General features: G+C 40.9%; 1 protein-coding gene across 1 annotated transcript; it reads left to right on the top strand.

Annotated features, from left to right (window-relative positions):
- Window positions 1-481: 481 nt before the first annotated feature.
- Window positions 482-19,513, top strand: LOC135085735 (NADH-ubiquinone oxidoreductase 49 kDa subunit). Its single transcript, XM_063980533.1, has 10 exons — window positions 482-607; window positions 1,061-1,176; window positions 2,009-2,118; window positions 3,784-3,985; window positions 5,372-5,559; window positions 6,568-6,731; window positions 7,969-8,088; window positions 13,094-13,223; window positions 17,367-17,512; window positions 18,475-19,513. The coding sequence occupies exons 1-10, from the start codon at window positions 513-515 to the stop codon at window positions 18,602-18,604; spliced, it is 1,401 nt and encodes a 466-aa protein (XP_063836603.1). The 5' UTR covers window positions 482-512; the 3' UTR covers window positions 18,605-19,513.
- Window positions 19,514-19,774: the final 261 nt, after the last annotated feature.

The raw sequence follows: 19,774 nt of genomic DNA, 5'->3' as shown, positions 1-19,774 counted from the left end.
AATTATTATACACAAAAACTTTTCAATAAAGACCGCGCGAAAACAGGAAATAAACACATTTTAACACATTCCATTTTACATTAGAGAACTTGCGTTATGATAAAATTCTGATTGAAATCGTAGAATGAAACGCATGTTGAAAGTTTGTTCCTAACAGCAAATATCTTTTTGATATCGTTGCTTGTGAATGGTATAGAATTTTAATGATCCATAGTATTTTCCACGACAATTTTTACGTGCCAATATAATTCCACTAAAAAAGAACACGACTGACGATTGACGTTTTCAAATTCCGCTACATTTGACACAAAATACGTTTCTTCTGTTCAATGAAATTATTTTCATAAAATATTTTTAAGGAAACATTAGTGTTTACAAATTACTTTTAAAAGTTCAGTAATTAGTATTATACGTTTTTTATAGCCTCTGTAATCGAATAAATTCTTAAATAAATTAAGGCTCTTATTATTAACTGGAACAACCGCGTGAAACGGATCTCAGTCCTGTAAAAGATGGCCTCTCTGTTGAATGTTTTGTTGCGAAAATCTTCGAATTTTGGGCAAACTAAGGCCCTTTTACTTAATTTACCTGCAGTTAACAATGTGAAGTGAGTGCGGTTTGCTTAAATTATTAATTATGTGCCTTCAAATCAGTGCTTTAGTGATTAAACAATTATGTAATAATTTGAGGTTACCTAGATGTATTTTTCAGTTATTCTAAATCTAAATTAGATCTAAATTCTTGAGTTATTCTAAAATAAATTAAATGATGACTTTTATAAATAAACTGTGAAATGAAATGAAGCCTGTTATTGCATATTCTTTGAGAATAAACTGTATAATTATAGACAGATACAAAGGTAGAAATGTAAATAATGAAAAAAAAGGCTGACAAAACTTGAGTTTCTTCCGCCACTGCTCAGCACCAGCCCACATGTTGTCGCGAAGTGGTGGTAGGGCAAGCTATATTTGGGATATTATGTATAAGTACGCTTGAAAGGGTTTAAGTACTGAATAAAAGCTTTGATTTTCATTGTATGACCTAATTTATCTCTTCCCAGCTCCCAAAGGAAAGCGCATCGATGGATGCCAGACACGGACTACATAAAGCAGTTTGAGGGACCGGTGATGTTCCCCGATGAGGTCACTGCGTTGATGAAGCATCCACCATACAACAGTAAGAATGTTTATTTTCTAGCTAATAATAATTGTAAACAAAAACCTGGCCAGATAAAGCCAAGCTCCTATGGGAAAGTTAAAACTGTCATTGTGGGGTTTGTAATAGACGGGGTTTGTCTATTTGCCTCTGATAGATATGTCTCTGCATATGAAGTAAAGGGAGTGACATCTGCATTAAAATTAATAATAATACATTAGAGTCAGTATGCATTTTCAAACAACATTATAATCTGTTGCAGTCTAGTACCAGGTGTAAGACAGATAGATACTTTATTGTACATCACACAAAATAAGGAAAGAAAGAAATACACTAGAGATTGCTATGAACCAATCTCTTCCAGACAACCTTAGGAAGGAGCGCTAAAGAGAACCATTTTCATGTTTTCATTCTAACACTACCACCTATTTAAAAAAAATTGAGGTTGTCAACAGGAAGGTTCCTGTTGGATTTTTAAAATTACCTCATGCATAATTATTATTATTATTATAGCTTTATATTCCACATTTTTACAGTTTCATTCAATTAATCTGTATCTCTTGTTTGTGGCCCTACTTGGGTAAAAGCCTCCTCCATCTTTTTCCACCTTTCCCTGTTGCTGGCTATGTGCATCCAATTTTTCCCTGCCTTGTTTGTTATGTCATCGGCCCATCTTTTCTTCGGCCGTCCTACGTTTCTTTTGCCTTTTGGGCCTTGCCATTTTGTTGTTTGATAGGTCCACCTCTTATCTTTATATCTTGCCAAATGTCCTGCCCAGTTCCACTTCTGTTTTAGGCTAAATTTAAGAGCATCTGATAAGCATGCATAATTACAACAAGCATTTGTCCGTCAGGCATCATCCCGCCAGCGGAGAAGCATGTCCGCAACATGATCCTGAACTTCGGGCCGCAGCACCCGGCCGCCCACGGCGTCTTGCGACTTGTCTTGGAGCTGGACGGAGAGGTGAGATTTTATTCAACTACAAGCTTTTATTATTTTCACATGTCTGGTGTCTGGTGTCTGTTGTCAAATCTTGCAACTTAAAATAGACATGTTGACACCACCAATCAATTGACTTACTTTTTAAAACTGTCAAAACGAGACTCTCCCATAGATTTTGTATGGCACTACAAGCAAGTGACGTCACTATTTTGTGAACTCAAATAAACTACTTTTTTCAATTACAATGCGACCAAAAATCGTAATTTACTGGTAATTTAAAATTAATTAAGTTTTTAAGACCATAATGGAGTGTCTTTTTAGAAAAGTTGTGATTTCGAATTATTGGAGAATGGTGTCAAATTGTCCATTGACCCACTTCCCGGTATTTTATCTCAGAGAAGCCTTTGCCCGAGGATCAATTTACATTTAAACAGTCTTTTATCGTGCCCATGTGCGTTTGTTAACGCGGGCGGGGGGGGCGGGTGAGCACTAGGGTGGTCCTTATTCCTACGAAAAAATTTTTTTTTCTTAAATTTTTCGGGGCACCACGTAATTTGAATATATACCATATGAAAGTCTTACATTATTTTTTTTTTAATTTTTAAAAGACGTTTAGGGGTCGCTACCAAGGTTTGAATTTTAAGTAAAAACACAAAATCTGTATTTGTTAGATTCATTTATATTTAAAGCCAAAGCCAAATAAAAATATTGCAAAATTATTTTTGTTGCCATGAACTAAGATATTATGTACAATGTACATATTTGAATCAATTTTTTTTAAGATATAAGAGTTTACTTGTTAGTATCTCGACGCGTCGGTACCATGGTCGGTACAGAAGAGGGGTTGAGGGGAGAAGGGGACAAGAAGCGATTGTCTATTCTATCTATGCGATGTTCATTTGCACCTAAAAGGTGATATAAAACACTTAAATAAAACATTTAGGAAACCATGATTTAAGATATTCAAAGCTTTTTGTAAATATTTTGACAGCTGGTAGCGACCTCTAAATCTTAACCAAAAAAAAAAACAAAAAAGCTAATTTCATATTTAGAGGTATATAATCGAATGAGAAAGTGCCCCGGGGATAATTCAAAAGTCGAAAAATAAGGACCACCCTAGTGAGCACAGTCCCCCATGCATGCCCCCATAACATGGCATATCAGGGGCCAGGTCTGAAAAAGAACCCTTGATACGCCAATGATCTTGCCATGGCAATAAGGTAGCCTTTGTCCTTCATTGGTCTTAGCTTTATGAGTTGTCATCAATACGCGATTTTGTCTGTACATTTGTATGGCAAAGATGATTATGACGTCACTAGTTTGCAAACTCAATTGACTCAATACTCAATACGTTTATTGCTTCCATAATAGTAATATAGGTGTTACAATGTGTTAATAGTTATAATGTGTGACTAGGTATTTATTGATTTCAAAAAATGAAATTATTTATTTATATGGCATACCAACAACATATATATTATACTCTTATAATTAACATTTATGAACATAACATTTCTGATATATAAGTTATTCAAGTTATAAGTTATTTATTCAATTATAAGTGCAACAAATTAAAAAGTAACTTAATTTATGGGTCAACATTGAAGTGTTCTTAAAGAAGCTGTGTCTTGGAATATTAATTAAATACCTAATAAATGGTGTCAACTTTATTATTTATTACTACAGACGGTCCGAGCAGCCGACCCTCACATCGGTCTCCTCCACCGAGGCACTGAGAAGCTCATCGAGTACAAGACCTACACCCAAGCGCTGCCTTACTTCGACCGGCTGGACTACGTCTCCATGATGTGCAACGAGCAGTGCTACAGCCTGGCTGTGGAGAAACTGCTGAATATCGATATTCCGCTGCGAGCTAAGTACATTAGAAGTGAGTATTCTATCATCATCATCATCATCATTATTTCAGCCACAGGACGTCCATCCACTGCTGAAAAGAGGTTGGTAGCATTAAGTAGGTATAGTCTGGTCGCCGAGCACGTAGAAATTAGAATTTCGTCCAATGACCCCAAGCTGCCCACCTTATTGCTCGCGCGTTAATTATGCTGTCGCGACTGTGCAACGGGCGCCCGCAGTGAGTGTGCGAGCGCGACAGCAACATAATTACGCGCGAGCGATAAGGATGGGTAGCTTGGGGTCATTGGACAAAATTCTACGTGCTCGCAGACCAGACTATAGTAGTTGATAGATCTGAGCTACACCCAAGCGCTGCCTTACTTCGACCGGCTGGACTACGTCTCCATGATGTGCAACGAGCAGTGCTACAGTCTGGCAGTTGAGAAGCTACTGAATATCGATATTCCGCTGCGGGCTAAGTACATCAGAAGTGAGTATTCTATCATCATCATCATCATTTCAGTCACAGAACGTCTATCCACAGCTGAAAAGAGGTTGGTAGCATTAAGTAGGTATAGTCTGGTCGTCGAGCACGTAGAATTTCGTCCAATGACCCCAAGCTGCCCACCTTATCGCTCGCGCGTAATTATATTGCTGTCGCGACTGTGCGACGGGCGGCCGCAGTGAGTGTGCGAGCGCGACAGCAACATAATTACGCGCGAGCGATAAGGATGGGTAGCTTGGGGTCATTGGACGAAATTCTACGTGCTCGCAGACCAGACTATAGTAGTTGATAGATCTGAGCTACACCCAAGCGCTGCCTTACTTCGACCGGCTGGACTACGTCTCCATGATGTGCAACGAGCAGTGCTACAGTCTGGCTGTGGAGAAACTGCTGAATATTGATATTCCGCTGCGAGCTAAGTACATCAGAAGTGAGTATTCTATCATCATCATCATCATTATTTCAGCTACAGGACGTCCACTTCTGAAAATGCTGAAACAAACGAACGTAAGAATGTCGTAATTACGTAGGAATATCTAATAAAAATTTTGTGTCAGTGTTTGTAAAAAAAGTCCCCCGAAACAGCTTGTTGACAGACCGAAACTTTGTGTGTATACAGTTGTCTGAGAATAGGATGTACACTGTTTTTCAGGTCTATTCCACTTTGATCACCTGGCTTTGATCACCCAGGTGATGAAAATGGACTCCAAGCGACAATTTGGTGTCCTTTGATCACCCATGGATAAGATGAACTGGGTGATCAAAGTGGACTCCAGTTTTATTCATATTTTAGTTTCAAATTGTAGCTTGAAGTCCACTTTGATCACCTGGGTGATCAAAGTGGAATAGACCGTTTTTCATACCCCTAGATGCAAAACGTTTGGGTCAGCTAGTTTAATAATATCTTTCTTCCAGCGCTCTTCGGTGAAATAACCCGCATCCTTAACCACATAATGGCGGTTGGTACGCACGCGCTCGACGTCGGAGCCCTAACTCCCTTCTTCTGGCTGTTCGAGGAGAGAGAGAAGATGATGGAATTCTACGAGAGAGTCAGCGGCGCAAGGATGCACGCGGCTTACATCCGCCCTGGAGGAGTGTCATTGGTAAGCCTTTAAAGTATATAAACCTTCTTCTAGCTGTTTCAAGAGAGAGGGAGAGAGAGAAGTTTGTGGTAACATCTATCTACTCCTGAGGAGTGTCATTGGTAAGCCTTTAAAGCATATAAACCTTCTTCTAGCTGTTTCAAGAGAGAGGGAGAGAGAGAAGTTTGTGGTGACATATATCAACTCCCGGAGGAGTGTCATTGGTAAGCCTTTAAAGCATATAAACCTTCTTCTAGCTGTTTCAAGAGAGAAGGAGAGAGAGAAGTTTGTGGTGACATCTATCAACTCCCGAAGGAGTGTCATTGGTAAGCCTTTAAAGCATCTAACCCTTCTATAGTCTGGTCGCCGAGCACGTAGAATTTTGTCCAATGACCCCAAGCTACCCATCCTTATCCTTCGCGCGTAATTATATTGCTGTCGCGACTGTGCGACGCGCGCCCGCAGTGAGTGTGCGAGCGCGACAGCAACATAATTACGCGCGAGCGATAAGGATGGATAGCTTGGGGTCATTGGACAAAATTCTACGTGCTCACGGACCAGACTATAGCTGTTTCAAGAGAGAGAGAGAGAGAGAAGCATCTAAACCTTCTTCTGGCTGTTTGAAGAGAGAAGACTGGCGACATCTATTGACGCGCTACGACAGACTAGTGGTAATCTTCACCAATAAATGGCGCTGACACACACATTACTATAGTACGAATCACTGATGAAACGCTGCTATTGTGGTGAAAAAACTTTTACTACCAAGCATATTTTATTTAGCTTACTGCGAGGAGTTAGCGGGACTTTCGTAAAAAAAAAGTAGGACATCAGGATATTTCTTTAGTGTTGTCCCCCAGTGGTGGATATCAGAAAATCTTTTCCCAACGTCCACAGTATTTTACAAGTCCCAACTTAAAGTAGATTAATTATGGCATAACAAAATTCTATTGTTTATTATTGTTTTTAAGCTGTTAGAAAACTTATTTTCAAGCAACCAAATAAATGTTCTAACCGTCTTCAATCCAGGACATGCCACTAGGCCTGATGGACGACATCTACGAGTTCTCCAGCAAGTTCGGCGAGCGACTCGACGAGGTGGAAGACGTACTTACAACCAACCGCATCTGGGTGCAGAGAACCAAGGACATAGGTGTGGTCACTGCTCAGGACGCGCTTAACTATGGTTTCAGGTGATCTATCATTAATAAGATATATTTAAATAGTCCCATGTGCCATCAAACACGCTTTGGTATCAGTAGATACGTCATATGTACCTTTAAAAACGGTCTGTATACCTTTAGACACTAGACACTCCATGTTTACTAGACACGTGATGTGTACAACTAGACAAGTTCTGTATACCACTAGACACACACTGTAACACTGGATATGCACTGTGTACCACCAACCGCACCTGGGCGCAGAGGACCAAGGATATTGGAGTGGTCACCGCGCAGGACGCGCTTAACTATGGATTTAGATGAGGCTAATTTGAGGTGAGACATGCTCTATTTACCGGTAAATACGCCCTATTTTCTGCTAGAAACTGTACCACAATACACCATTACCAACCGCATCTGGGTGCAAAGGACCAAGGATATCGGCGTGGTCATTGCGCAGGACGCGCTTAACTACGGCTTCAGGTGATAAACCATTTATAAATACTTTTATGTACCTTTGGACATTGTATATGTACCGCTAGACACTATCTTTGTACCGGTAGACACACTGCGTATCACTAAATACAATTTGTGTACGAGTAGACACTCTGTGTACCACTAGACACTCTATATGTACTGCTAGACACGCTGTATATCGTTAGACATGCTGTATGTACCACGCGCTATCATCATCAACCGCATCTGGGTGCAGCGGACCAAGGATATCGGCGTGGTCACCGCGCAGGACGCTCTTAACTTTGGTGATAAATCATTTATAAATACTTTTATGTACCTTTGGACATGGTATATGTACTACTAGACGTTCTATGTACCTTTAAACACGGTCCGAATACTATAAGACACTCCATGTATTACTAGACAAGCTATATGCACTACGCTTATTGTGTGGTCTTGCACAAGATCTGTAGACACGTTTCATGTACTGCTAGACACACTGTGTACCTCTAGAAACAGACACCGTACCACTAAAGACGCCCTATGTACTATTAGACACGCTGTGTACCACTATACGTCTTATGTACCACTAGCTAAAGCCTGGTCCGTGAGCACGTAGAATTTAGTCCAATGACCCCAAGCAAGCATAATTACGCGTGAGCGATAAGGATGGGTAGCTTGGGGTCATTGGACAAAATTCTACGTGCTCACGGACCAAGCTTTAGACACATTTTGTGTACCACTAGGCACGCTATGTGTACCACTGTTTTCAATTTAAGATTGTTTTAATGATGATGATGATTTGTTCCAGCGGCGTGATGCTCCGCGGCTCCGGCATCAAGTGGGACCTGCGCAAGACGCAGCCCTACGACGCCTACCACCTCGTCGACTTCGACGTGCCTATTGGAACACACGGTGATTGCTACGACAGGTAAAAACCTGGTTTAATTTGTATACCATCTATATAATTATGTACCATCCTAGACTGCATCCCACTTAACACCAAGTGCGAATGTGGCCTTGTTAGGCATAAAAAAAAGATGCAGTAATAAAATTTATTTATTACAGACAAGCCAGAGGTTTATAGTTAACTAGCGGCCGCCCGCGACTTCGTACGCGTGGACCTCGTTTTACTCCATTAGGGGTGGAGTTTCGTAAAATCCGCTCTTAGCACCTATAGCGCATACATTTTAAATTTCAACTCTCTTACTTTAAACACATAGGACTTTCATAATATAAACTTCCAACCCTCCTTTTATCTCCTTAGGCCCAGTAGTTGATTTCTAATGATACATTTTCAGTATACATATGTAACACCACCACCACCATTTCAGCCATAGGACGTCCACTGCTGAAAATAGGCCTCCCCCAATGCTTTCTATGTTGATCGATTGGAAGCGGCCTGCTAACTAACTAACTTGGAAGCGGCCTGCGTCCAGCGCTTCCCTGCTACCTTTACGATGTCGTCGGTCCACCTTGTAGGTGGAAGTTCCACGCTACGTTTTCCGGTACGCGGCCTCCATTCCAGAACCATTCTGCCCCATCGGCCATCAGTTCTGCGTACTATGTGCCCTGCCCATTGCCACTTCAGCTTGCTAATCCGTCGCTATGTCAGCGACTTTGGTTCGTTTACGGATCTCCTCATTTCTGATTCGATCTCGCAAAGAAACACCAAGCATAGCCCTCTCCATAGCACGCTGTGGAACTGAGCTTCTGTATAAGGCCTATAGTGAGAGGCCACGTTTCCGAGCCATAAGTTATCACTGGTAACACACATTGGTTATACACTCTAGTCTTCAGGCACTGAGGTATTTTGGACGATAAGATGTTGCGTAGTTTCCCGAACGCTGCCCAGCCGAGTTGGATTCGACGATTGACCTCCTTCTCGAAATTGGACCTACCTAGCTGGATCGTTTGTCCGAGGTAGACATACCTACTTGTCGACAATCTCGAGAATTGAGCTTCCAACTGAAACTGGTTAGGGCGCAACATGGACATTCGACATAAGCTTCGTTTTGTCCATGTTCATCCTAAGGCCTACCTGTTGGGAAAATCGATTAAGGTCTTCGAGCATTGTGCCAAGATCTTCCAACGATTCTGCTATGACCACAATATCGTCGGCAAACCGATGTGTACACAGTACCACGATGTACCGAACAGTATATGTACACCTCCACAATATCTAGAGATCATAGTGAGCATACATTTTAACTTTCAAGTCTCTTACTTTAAAAACCGAGGACTGCAATACAAACTTCTAACCCCCTTTTTAACTCCCATAAGGTTTGCATTTTGCAAAATTTCGTTTTAGTGACTACCTACGTTCTAAAAGGAGGTGTATTCCACTTTGATCACCTGGCTTTGATCAGCCAGGTGATCAAAGTGGACTTACTGCGACAATTTAGTGTCCTTTGAATTCATTCTGTGCCTTTGATCACCCACGGATACGATGTCCTAGGTGAGCCAAGTGGACTCTAGTTAAATTATTATTTTAGTGTCCTTTGATCATCTACAAACAAATCACACCTCCTCTGAATAGTCCAATTGTTATACTACATAAATTTTGTTTTGTAACATTTTTGATATTTTCTAAAAATCGCAATAAACAAATTGACATGTATGTGACAATTCAGAGGTATAATTTATTTATAGGTGATCAAAGAACACTAAAAAAATAATTTAACTGGAGTCCACTTTGATCATCATGGTGATCAAAGCCAGGTGATCAAAGTGGAATAGACCATTAACCCCTATGAGAACTCTTTTGAGACTTGTAGTTTCTGAGACTTCGTGATGAGTGAGTGAGTCACTTAGTCATTAAATTACCTTTCTTTCTACTAAAATTATACGTACCTATAGTAATTATCATTAAAATCAAATAAGTAAGTACCTACCAACCTAAGTAATTAAAATAAAGACCCTACCAAAAAATTAACAAATTACACACAGAAAATAAAAACGAAGTAATTCTTATCCTATTTAACTACAATCGCCCATGCGCCCATCCCATTTGTCCGCCGCTGAACCTTACCCTAATATTCATCTCGGTAGATGGCGGCACATAGTAAGAATTTGCAAGGAAGTTTGTAAAAGTCACTAATTAACACTTTGATTTGCTCGTTTAAACACAGTGAATGATTCAAATAGGTACTATCGGGGACTCTTCCGCCTGACCACTTTGTAGAAATTTTAGCGTAAGCGCATCGCTCCGGTCACGTGCTCACCCCGTCTCTAATTGGTTACGCATTTTACTATATTTTTACTACGACCAATAAGAGACAATCAGGGCTTAGGTTGCAATACGAAATACCATTGTGCACTTTATTGTCATACGGTTAAGGTTTAAAACGAAATGTTTCTTTTTCTTCAATCTTTCTTAGTTTTAGGCTGAGTTGCACCACCTAACTTTGACCGTAGCTATAACGGTAACCGGTGCTTTTTGTATGGAGTTTGACAGATTTTTGACGTTTGTCAAAGTTAAAGTAAGATGGTGCAACTCAGCTTTAGAATTTTAATAATAGAATTTGGTTACAAACAAATAGATATAATTATATGTATTTTTTTAATATTGTATTTTTATACAAGGTCTGTCTGCTTTTTGCTTTGGCGAACTGTCGACATATTCTCTCCTTTGTTTTTTGTGAAGTTTTGTGATCCCTAACCGATTGATTTTGTTTTGTGTTGACCCGTGCTAGTAATTGGACTGTTTGATTGCCTTTTTATTGACCTCCGCGCGATTACTGAATCATGGCCTCTCAAAATAATTCTTAATTCTTATATTTAATTACAAACTTATCTATCTATACATTGTTAACTGTTTAATTTAAAGTTTAATTTTTATTGATTTAAAACCTTGTGTAAAGACACTTAATGTGCAATAAAAAAATTAATTTGAAATAAAACTAACTTAATATTATAATATTTATAATAACCAATTACCTGGATCATTGCTACCTAGTTACAATATTTGTATTAAATTGTAATAACGTAGATAAGTGTTTCTTTTAAACGGAAAACAAAAGTTGCTAATGTATTAAAAATAAATAGAAACCTATTATAGGTTTTTATTTACATTCAAGGATTTAAGAAAGTTATTATGTAGCCAGATCTTACAATAATTGTTTTTAAGCCACAAATATTCCTTAACTATTTCCTAATTAATTCAATAACATATAGTTTATAAATTATAAGTTCCGAATAAATTAAATACCTATTAAACAAGTAAAATTCGAAAGTGACTGTATGATTTTGCATTTCTCGCCTTAACTAGCTAAACTAATATCATGAGATTTACAATCTTAATATCAACAATAATTATAGAAAGGGCTACTTTTTTCTCAGGAAATTGCACAGTTACCTCGGAATGTGCGATCGCAATTTTGTGACCCGAGCGGGCAATCGCTAGTTCAATTTTTACACGAAGCCCCATATAATATTTTGTAGCGATTCTTTATTGGGTTTCAAATTTACTAAAATGCGACGTTGCCAAACGAGCGCTACGGATGCGGGTAAGCTAAACAATACTCAATCCTAAACGCTTTACATAGAGCTTGGTTTGCTAGGGCAAACATCTACAGTGGTGCGCCGACGCTGCTTAGACCCGAAACATGAATGAATGGGGGCGTAGCTTAATCGAGCGTGTGTGTGCAAACAATTTAGGCCCTTAAGGTGTCAAGGCGTCCGAGTCCCCGATAGTACATACAGTGAATGGTTTAATTACATAAAATATCTTTATTTATTAAATTTTCAAAATTATTTACGAACAGCGCTATTCATAGTAGGTACCTGTAATATTAAGTTACTAATTTACTAATGATGTCGATAGATGGCGTTTGACAGCTTTGCCTTCATGAATATTTACGTACCTCAAAAATGTTTGTCAGGCGCAAGAAGATTTTAACCAATGACGATAGATGGCGCTTTTCCACGTCTTATGAAAATCCCAAATATTTTACGGGACCCTATTTTTTTCCAAAATAAAATTAGGCCTATGTTACTCGTGAGTTATGTAGCTTTCGAATGGTGAAAGAATTTTTAAAATCGGTCCAGTAGTTTTTGAGCCTATCCATTACAACTAAACAAACAAACAAAGTTTTCCTCTTTATAATATTAGTGTAGATTAATTAAAGACTTGCTTTTTTCCCCGGTGTCCCTCGTTGTCTTGTCCAAAAATAATAATTTAAAACAATATTATAATATAACAGGCTGTTGATTTCAATCCTCGCCATATTTATTTAGGTGATCTATTATGTCATTATCCACCAAAAAAAAAATTACAAACGAAAGTGGAATTTTTAGCGAATATTTTCCGTACGAAATCAACTGTACTGTGGCTCGCAAAACTGCAATAGTTTACACTGCGGCACCATCGAGCTACGCGGATCGCTCGCTTATCATGTCGGATAGCCTACTGAAGGAAGCCACGTAAAGTAGGTAGTGTGAATAGGTATTTTTCTTTGACTAACTAAAGTTAAAGTTCGTTTTAATTTTTTTTCGAAGTCAATTTTTTTACTGATATGTGATCAGAATAAGCTACTTAATCAACTCCCTAAATATGGCGAGTATTGAAATCAACATCCTGTATACCTAAATAGTCACTGTGTTTCCATTTCTTAGTTTTTAAATTTGCAACTGTCCACATTGCATGCCGTTAATTAAGACAACACTTAGTTCTAAGCACTTTTAGTTATAGTAATTTCTATATCGTGTTTGTCTTGTTGGTCCTAATAAATAAAATAAAAATAAATTATTTGCTCCCGTAATCAGAAAATTTTGAGTTTGACTATATTTTTTAATTATGTTTAGGGGTATAACTTTTTCAGGGACCTAAATAAAATAAAAATAAATGGAAATGGAATGCAGTCTAGGATCTAAGTTAAATTATATTGTAACTGTATGTTTCCCAAAAAAGAAAAAAAATGTTTCATATAATACAGGTACTTATGCCGAGTGGAGGAGATGCGCCAATCGCTGCGCATCATCGAGCAGTGCCTCAACCAGATGCCTCCTGGAGAAGTCAAGACCGACGACGCCAAGCTCACGCCGCCCTCCCGTGCTGAGATGAAGGTCTGTACTGCCTTGTGATAGGGTCTAGAATAGCTTAATAACTTCTTCCAACCGAAAGACGCAAGACAGAATCAGATGATGCTAAACACCCGGCCTTCCCGCGCCGAGATGAAGGTCTGTACTGCCTTGTGATAGAGTCTATAGTCTGGTCTGTGAGCACGTAGAATTTTGTCCAATGACCCCAAGCTACCCATCCTTATCGCTCCCGTGTAATTATATTGTTGTCGCGACTGTGCGACGGGCGCCCGCAGTGAGTGTGTGAGCGCGATAGCAACATAATTACACGCGAGCGATAAGGATGGGTAGTTTGGGGTCATTGGACAAAATTCTACGTGCTCACAGACCGGGCTTTACAATAGCTAACTGTCTCTTGCAATAGAGGAGACCATAGCTCAACTGAAAGACGCAAGACAGATGATGCTAAACACTCGGCCCTACCGCGCTGAGATGAAGGTCTGTACTGCCTTGTGATAGGATCCACAATCGCTTAACTGTCTCTTGCAATAGAGGTGACAATAGCGTAACGGTTTCGGTTGGAAAAACGTCAGTAGAACAAACGTCAGGCAGGTTAGAGATAAAGAAATACGACGCCAAGCTCACCTCGCCCTCCCGCGCCGAGATGAAGGTCTGTAGTGCCTTGTGATAGAGTTCATAGTAGCTTAACAGCTTCTTGCAATAAACGGGACTATTCCCACCTCTCGTTCCCACCGCTACAACTCCTGTGTAGCCAGGATCTACAGCTTGACCGCCAACAACCCAACCAGTGAAGGTCAAGTTTGTCCCTCTCTCCTCTTGCAATAGAGGTGACAATAGCACAATGATCTCATGCAATAAAGGAGACTAGCTCAACCGTAAGACTCCTCGCCCTCCCGTGCTGAGATGAAGGTCTGTAATGCTTTGTGATAGAGTCCACAGTCGCTTAACAGTCTTCGTAGGTTTTATAACGCTAGTAGAGACTTGTAATAGAGGCGACAATAGCTCAGCAGCAGTGCCTCAACCAGATGCCTCCTGGAGAAGTCAAGACCGACGACGCCAAGCTCACGCCGCCCTCCCGCGCCGAGATGAAGGTCTGTAGTGCTTTGTGATAGAGTCCAATATCGCTTGACAGTCAGCAGGTTTAAACCAATAGCAGTACAGACGTATCTTTGTAATAGAGTTCACAATCACTTAACAGGCGTTGCAAAGGCTCAACCATAAGACAGATGCAAGACAGATCCCGCCCTACCGAGCCGAGATGAAGGTCTGTAGTGCCTTGTGATAGGGTCCACAATAGCTTGACAGGCTCTTGCAATAAAGGCGACAATAGCCCAACCGTAAGATGGAAGACAAACGACACTAAGCTCACATTGCCCTCCCGCGCCGAGATGAAGGTCTGTAGTGCTTTGTGATAGGGTCTAGAATTGCTTAACTGTCTCTTTCAGTAAAGGCGATAATAGCGCAACCGTAAGATGGAAGACAAACGACGCCAAGGTCTGTTAGTGCCTTGTGAGTTGTGATAGAGTCCAATATCGCTTGACAGTCAGCAGGTCTATACCAATAGCAGTACAGACGTACTGCTCTTGTAATAGGCAACACTAGCTCAATGCAAGACGCAAGACAGATGACTCCAAGAGCGCTGAAATGAAGGTCTGTTTACTGTCCTTTTTTTTGCTTTGTAATAGAGTGCACAATCGCACAACCATCTTGCCGTCGTGGGATTTGATGATCAACCTATATAAGGAAGCTTTTCGAGCGGGTATTGTGCTCGGGGACCAAGGTCCCTTTAGTTTACCATTTCGAGTTTCTATTTATACCAGTCAGGGCAAAAAACTTTGATACCGCGATGCAGGTTTTGTAGGCGCGGTGGCGTGTACCATAGTAATGTATGCGTTAGCGCCATCTGTTGGTAATGATTACCACTAGTCTGTAGTGGCGCGTCGATGTCGCCACACCGTCTTGGCTGGGCTTTAGTCTCTTGTAATAGAGTTCACAATCGCACAACTCTCTAGCATCATCGAGCAGTGCCTCAACCAGATGCCTCCTGGAGAGGTCAAGACCGACGACGCCAAGCTCACGCCGCCCTCCCGCGCTGAGATGAAGGTCTGTAGTGCTTTGTGATAGAGTCTAGAATAGCTTAACTGCATCTTTTAGTAAAGGCGATAATAGCGCAACCGTAAGATGGAAGACAAACGACGCCAAGGTCTGTTAGTGCCTTGTGAGTTGTGATAGAGTCCAATATCGCTTGACAGTCAGCAGGTCTATACCAATAGCAGTACAGACGTACTGCTCTTGTAATAGGCAACACTAGCTCAATGCAAGATGCAAGACATGACTTCAAGAGCGCTGAAATGAAGGTCTGTTACTGTCTTTGTAATAGAGTCCACAATCGCACAACCATCTTGCCGTCGTGGGATTTGATGATCAACCTATATAAGGAAGCTTTTCGAGCGGGTATTGTGCTCGGGGACCAAGGTCCCTTTAGTTTACCATTTCGAGTTTCTATTTATACCAGTCTGGGCAAAAAACTTTGATACCGCGATGCAGGTTTGTAGGCGCGGTGGCGTGTACCATAGTAATGTATGCGTTAGCGCCATCTATTGGTAATGATTACCACTAGTCTGTAGTGGCGCGTCGATGTCGCCACACTGTTTTGGCTGAGCTGTAGTCCCTTGTAATAGAGTTCACAATCGCACAACTCTCTAGCATCATCGAGCAGTGCCTCAACCAGATGCCGCCTGGAGAGGTCAAGACCGACGACGCCAAGCTCACGCCGCCCTCCCGCGCCGAGATGAAGGTCTGTAGTGCTTTGTGATAGAGTCCACAATCCAATGACAGTTTAACTTCCCCCGGGACAAACTTGACCTTCACTGGTCGGGTTATCGGCGGTCAAGCTGTAGATCCTGGCTACACAGGAGTTGCAGCGGTGGGAACGAGAGGTGGGAATAGTCCCGAACCATCTTAGCAATAGAGGCGACTACAGCTTAACGATTTCTGCTGGAAAGGCGAGAGTTGAACAAACGTCAGGCAAGTTCAAGACGCTAGACGGGTGACGCCGTGCTCACTCTGGCTTGTCGCTGAGATGAAGGTATGTAGTGCCTTGTAATAGAGTCCACAATCGCCCAACAGTCTTAGCTGATTCTACAATGGCAGTAGAGACGTACTGCTCTCGTAATAGAGGCGACAATAGCTCAGCAGCAGTGCCTCAACCAGATGCCTCCTGGAGAAGTCAAGACCGACGACGCCAAGCTCACGCCGCCCTCCCGCGCCGAGATGAAGGTACCTTTGGTGCTATTGCTCCAGTTTAGACGGAAAATACCAAAAATCACTTCGATAGGGAATGTGCATCGATTTAAAAAGTTAATAAATTATGTATAAATAAACACTTTAGTTAAATCGTAGAGTTTCTGAAAAACTAGTATTGAAATCGGACTGGAAACAAAAAAGTTTAAACTTTGTATGAAAACAGTTGAGCGTGATGTCAAATGTCACCCGCCCATAGTAACTTGTATGGGACTCTGCGTATCGTTTTAACATGACGTCATCGGTCATGAGATCTCTAACGTCTATATCTTAGGTCTCTTTTGAAATTTTTGTTAAAGAAAAGCACTGATTGATTTGATAATGCCAAGGCTACTTAAATGTGAGAAATAAAAAACCCTTGCATAATATAATATCCCTAATCAAGAGTTGTTTACTTTTAAGTTCAACGCAAATTCTCTCATTCGTTCAGGTTACACACCTCAACATAAAACAGCATTAGCTCAGTAATTTTCAGCTACAGGATACTGCGAGAGACTTAACGTGACGGTCGAGTCTAGTATTGAATAATATTCCCCGTTTTTGCAACATTTTTCTTTACTGCTCCGTCCCTATTGGCTGGAGGGGGTAATATAATATAGCCTAAAGCCTTCCTCGATTGCCTATTTACCAGATGCAATGCCTTAGAGCAGTGGTTCCCAAAGTTGTCTGGGCTACGACTCATCTAATACAAGTTCCCAAACTCGGGACCCACCTATAGGAAATTTCGTTGGATGGTGTGTCGTTCTACAGGCAGGGCCCACTCAATGTTCGCTCGCGACCCATAGTTTGGGAAACCCTGCCTTAGAGAGAGATTGTGCATCTGCAGTGGAGACTAAATGACCTGATGATGTTTTTTCTCCACAGACATCAATGGAAGCCCTGATCCACCACTTCAAGCTGTTCACGCAAGGCTACCAAGTGCCTCCAGGCGCCACCTACACAGCGGTCGAAGCGCCGAAGGGCGAGTTTGGCGTGTACCTCGTCTCAGACGGCAGCTCCAAGCCTTACAGGTCAGTGAGTTTTGTTTATAGCATTTTGGACTTACAGGTCAGTAGGAGTATCATTGGGGGAGACCTATTTTCAACAGTGTATTTTCAATTAGTATATGCAACCACAGCTCGGGAGTCTTATTAACCCTAAAGCCTGGTCCGTGAGCACGTAGAATTTTGTCCAATGACCGCAAGCTGCCCATCCTTATCGCTCGCGCGTAATTATATTGCTGTCGCGACTGTGCGACGGGCGCCCGCAGTGAGTGTGCGAGTGTGACAGCAACATAATTACGCGCGAGCGATAAGGATGGGTAGCTTGGGATCATTGGACAAAATTCTACGTGCTCACGGACCAGGCTTTAGGCAGATATTAGTGGAAGTAGTTTTCAGTTCAGAAATGTCAGTGATAGTTGTTGTAATACACAACATCCAGATTTATAAACTGCTGCTGAGGTATACTCGAGAAACACAAGATCAGCGTTATACTAGAAAAGCTGATTTATATGTATAGTATTTAGGCAATGATTTTGACAGTTCCAACTCCTTGCCAGACAATCTTTTGAGGGTAGCTGCCAAAGCCACGATGACCAAAACTTCATGATGCACCAACATTCTAATCTATATTGGGAGCATGCGCTGACAAACTTTCAGCTTTTATAAAATGACGTAGGTCTGGCGTTCACTAGCTTTTAGTCTATAGGGAGTCATAGAAACAGCAGTAAGCAACATTAGGCAGACATCAGCCGTCAGTGAATGTCATCAACCAAATCGTCAACCTTTAAGTTACAGATCAGTGAGAGGCAGTTATGCGATTTACCCTTTAGTTTTGGTAAATATTTTTTTGTTCTTATCAGTATCAGTACAGTCACCCATTAGTTTTTGAATTAAAATGTATTTGACCTTCTGTTGGTGTCGTCCATAATAAAATACACAAATGACAGAAATGAAAAAAGAAATAAATCAATTTAAATTTTGTTTCCCAGGTGCAAAATCAAGGCGCCCGGTTTCGCCCACTTAGCAGCTTTGGAAAAGGTCGGCAAGAACTCCATGTTAGCTGACATCGTGGCCATCATCGGAACCCTGGACGTCGTGTTCGGAGAAATCGACCGATGAACCGGTTTTGGTAACCAGAAAACCGGTTTTGTTTGGGTGTTGATTTAGTGGAAATTATGAGATATTTTTGTTGAAAAGCAGTGATAAAAAAACGTTCATAACTATAGTCTGGTCTGTGAGCACGTAGAATTTTGTCCAATGACCCCAAGCTACTCATCCTTATCGCTCGCGCGTAATTATGTTGCTGTCGCGCTCGCACACTCACTGCGGGCGCCCGTCGCACAGTCGCGACAGCAATATACAGGATGGGTAGCTTGGGGTCATTGGACAAAATTCTACGTGCCCACGGACCGGGCTTTAATTAATTTCGTTGCTGGTCCAATGACAGTTTAACTTTCCCTTAGGACAAACTTGACCTCTCTGGTTGTGTTTTTGGTGGCTCATTTGTAGATCCTGACTACACAGGAGTTGTTAAAATCTTTATATCATCAGGTCATTTAGTCTCCACTGCAGGAGCGCGACCCTCTAATTTACCAGAGGCAAATGGAGGATTTGGCCTACACTCCCCACGCTGGCCAGACGGGTTGGGGAGGCCTGATGTTCGCATATTTAAATATGTATCGTTCCTTCGTTTCAGCCAAATGACGTCCACTGCTGGACAAAGGCCTCCTCCAAGGTTTTCCACAATGCACGGTCCTGCGCTGCCCGCATCCAGGCTCTCAAATATGTATAGTGGATCAAGAAAATCATGTAAGGTTTATAATAGTGAAATAATATCAAATGTTCCTATTTCATTAAATCAACACTCAAACACCATATTACCGGTAAACGGTAACGTTAAAAATTAAAATATCGGTCATACCGGTAAAAACCGGTTGCAACCGGTTTTAGCTTGTAAGCGACTCAATAGCAAATGGCTGTACATTATTGTAATATATTACGTTTGGATTAAATAGTATCTAATAGAAATCCTAATTTTTTATTATTTTCTTTCTACCCTGTTTTTTATGCAGTAATTTATTTTGTTTCAATAGTGCAAAGCCGTGAACACCTATTTATGATATAGCTAGTGTTAGAATCAATAAACGTTTATCAAAAAGCAAATATGTTTTTCATTTAACATATTTATGCAGTTTCTGTTAGATATCATAGCATTCAATTTAAATATTAAGCTAAATAAACTGTAGGAAAATAATGTGCTACCTTTATCGGCGAGTATGTTAAAAATTA

This window comes from Ostrinia nubilalis, chromosome 29 (assembly GCF_963855985.1).
Source record: "Ostrinia nubilalis chromosome 29, ilOstNubi1.1, whole genome shotgun sequence".
NCBI classification, from domain to species: domain Eukaryota; kingdom Metazoa; phylum Arthropoda; class Insecta; order Lepidoptera; family Crambidae; genus Ostrinia; species Ostrinia nubilalis.
The sequence above is the reverse complement of the archived record's forward strand: the minus strand, read 5'-3'. Positions and strand labels throughout refer to the sequence as shown.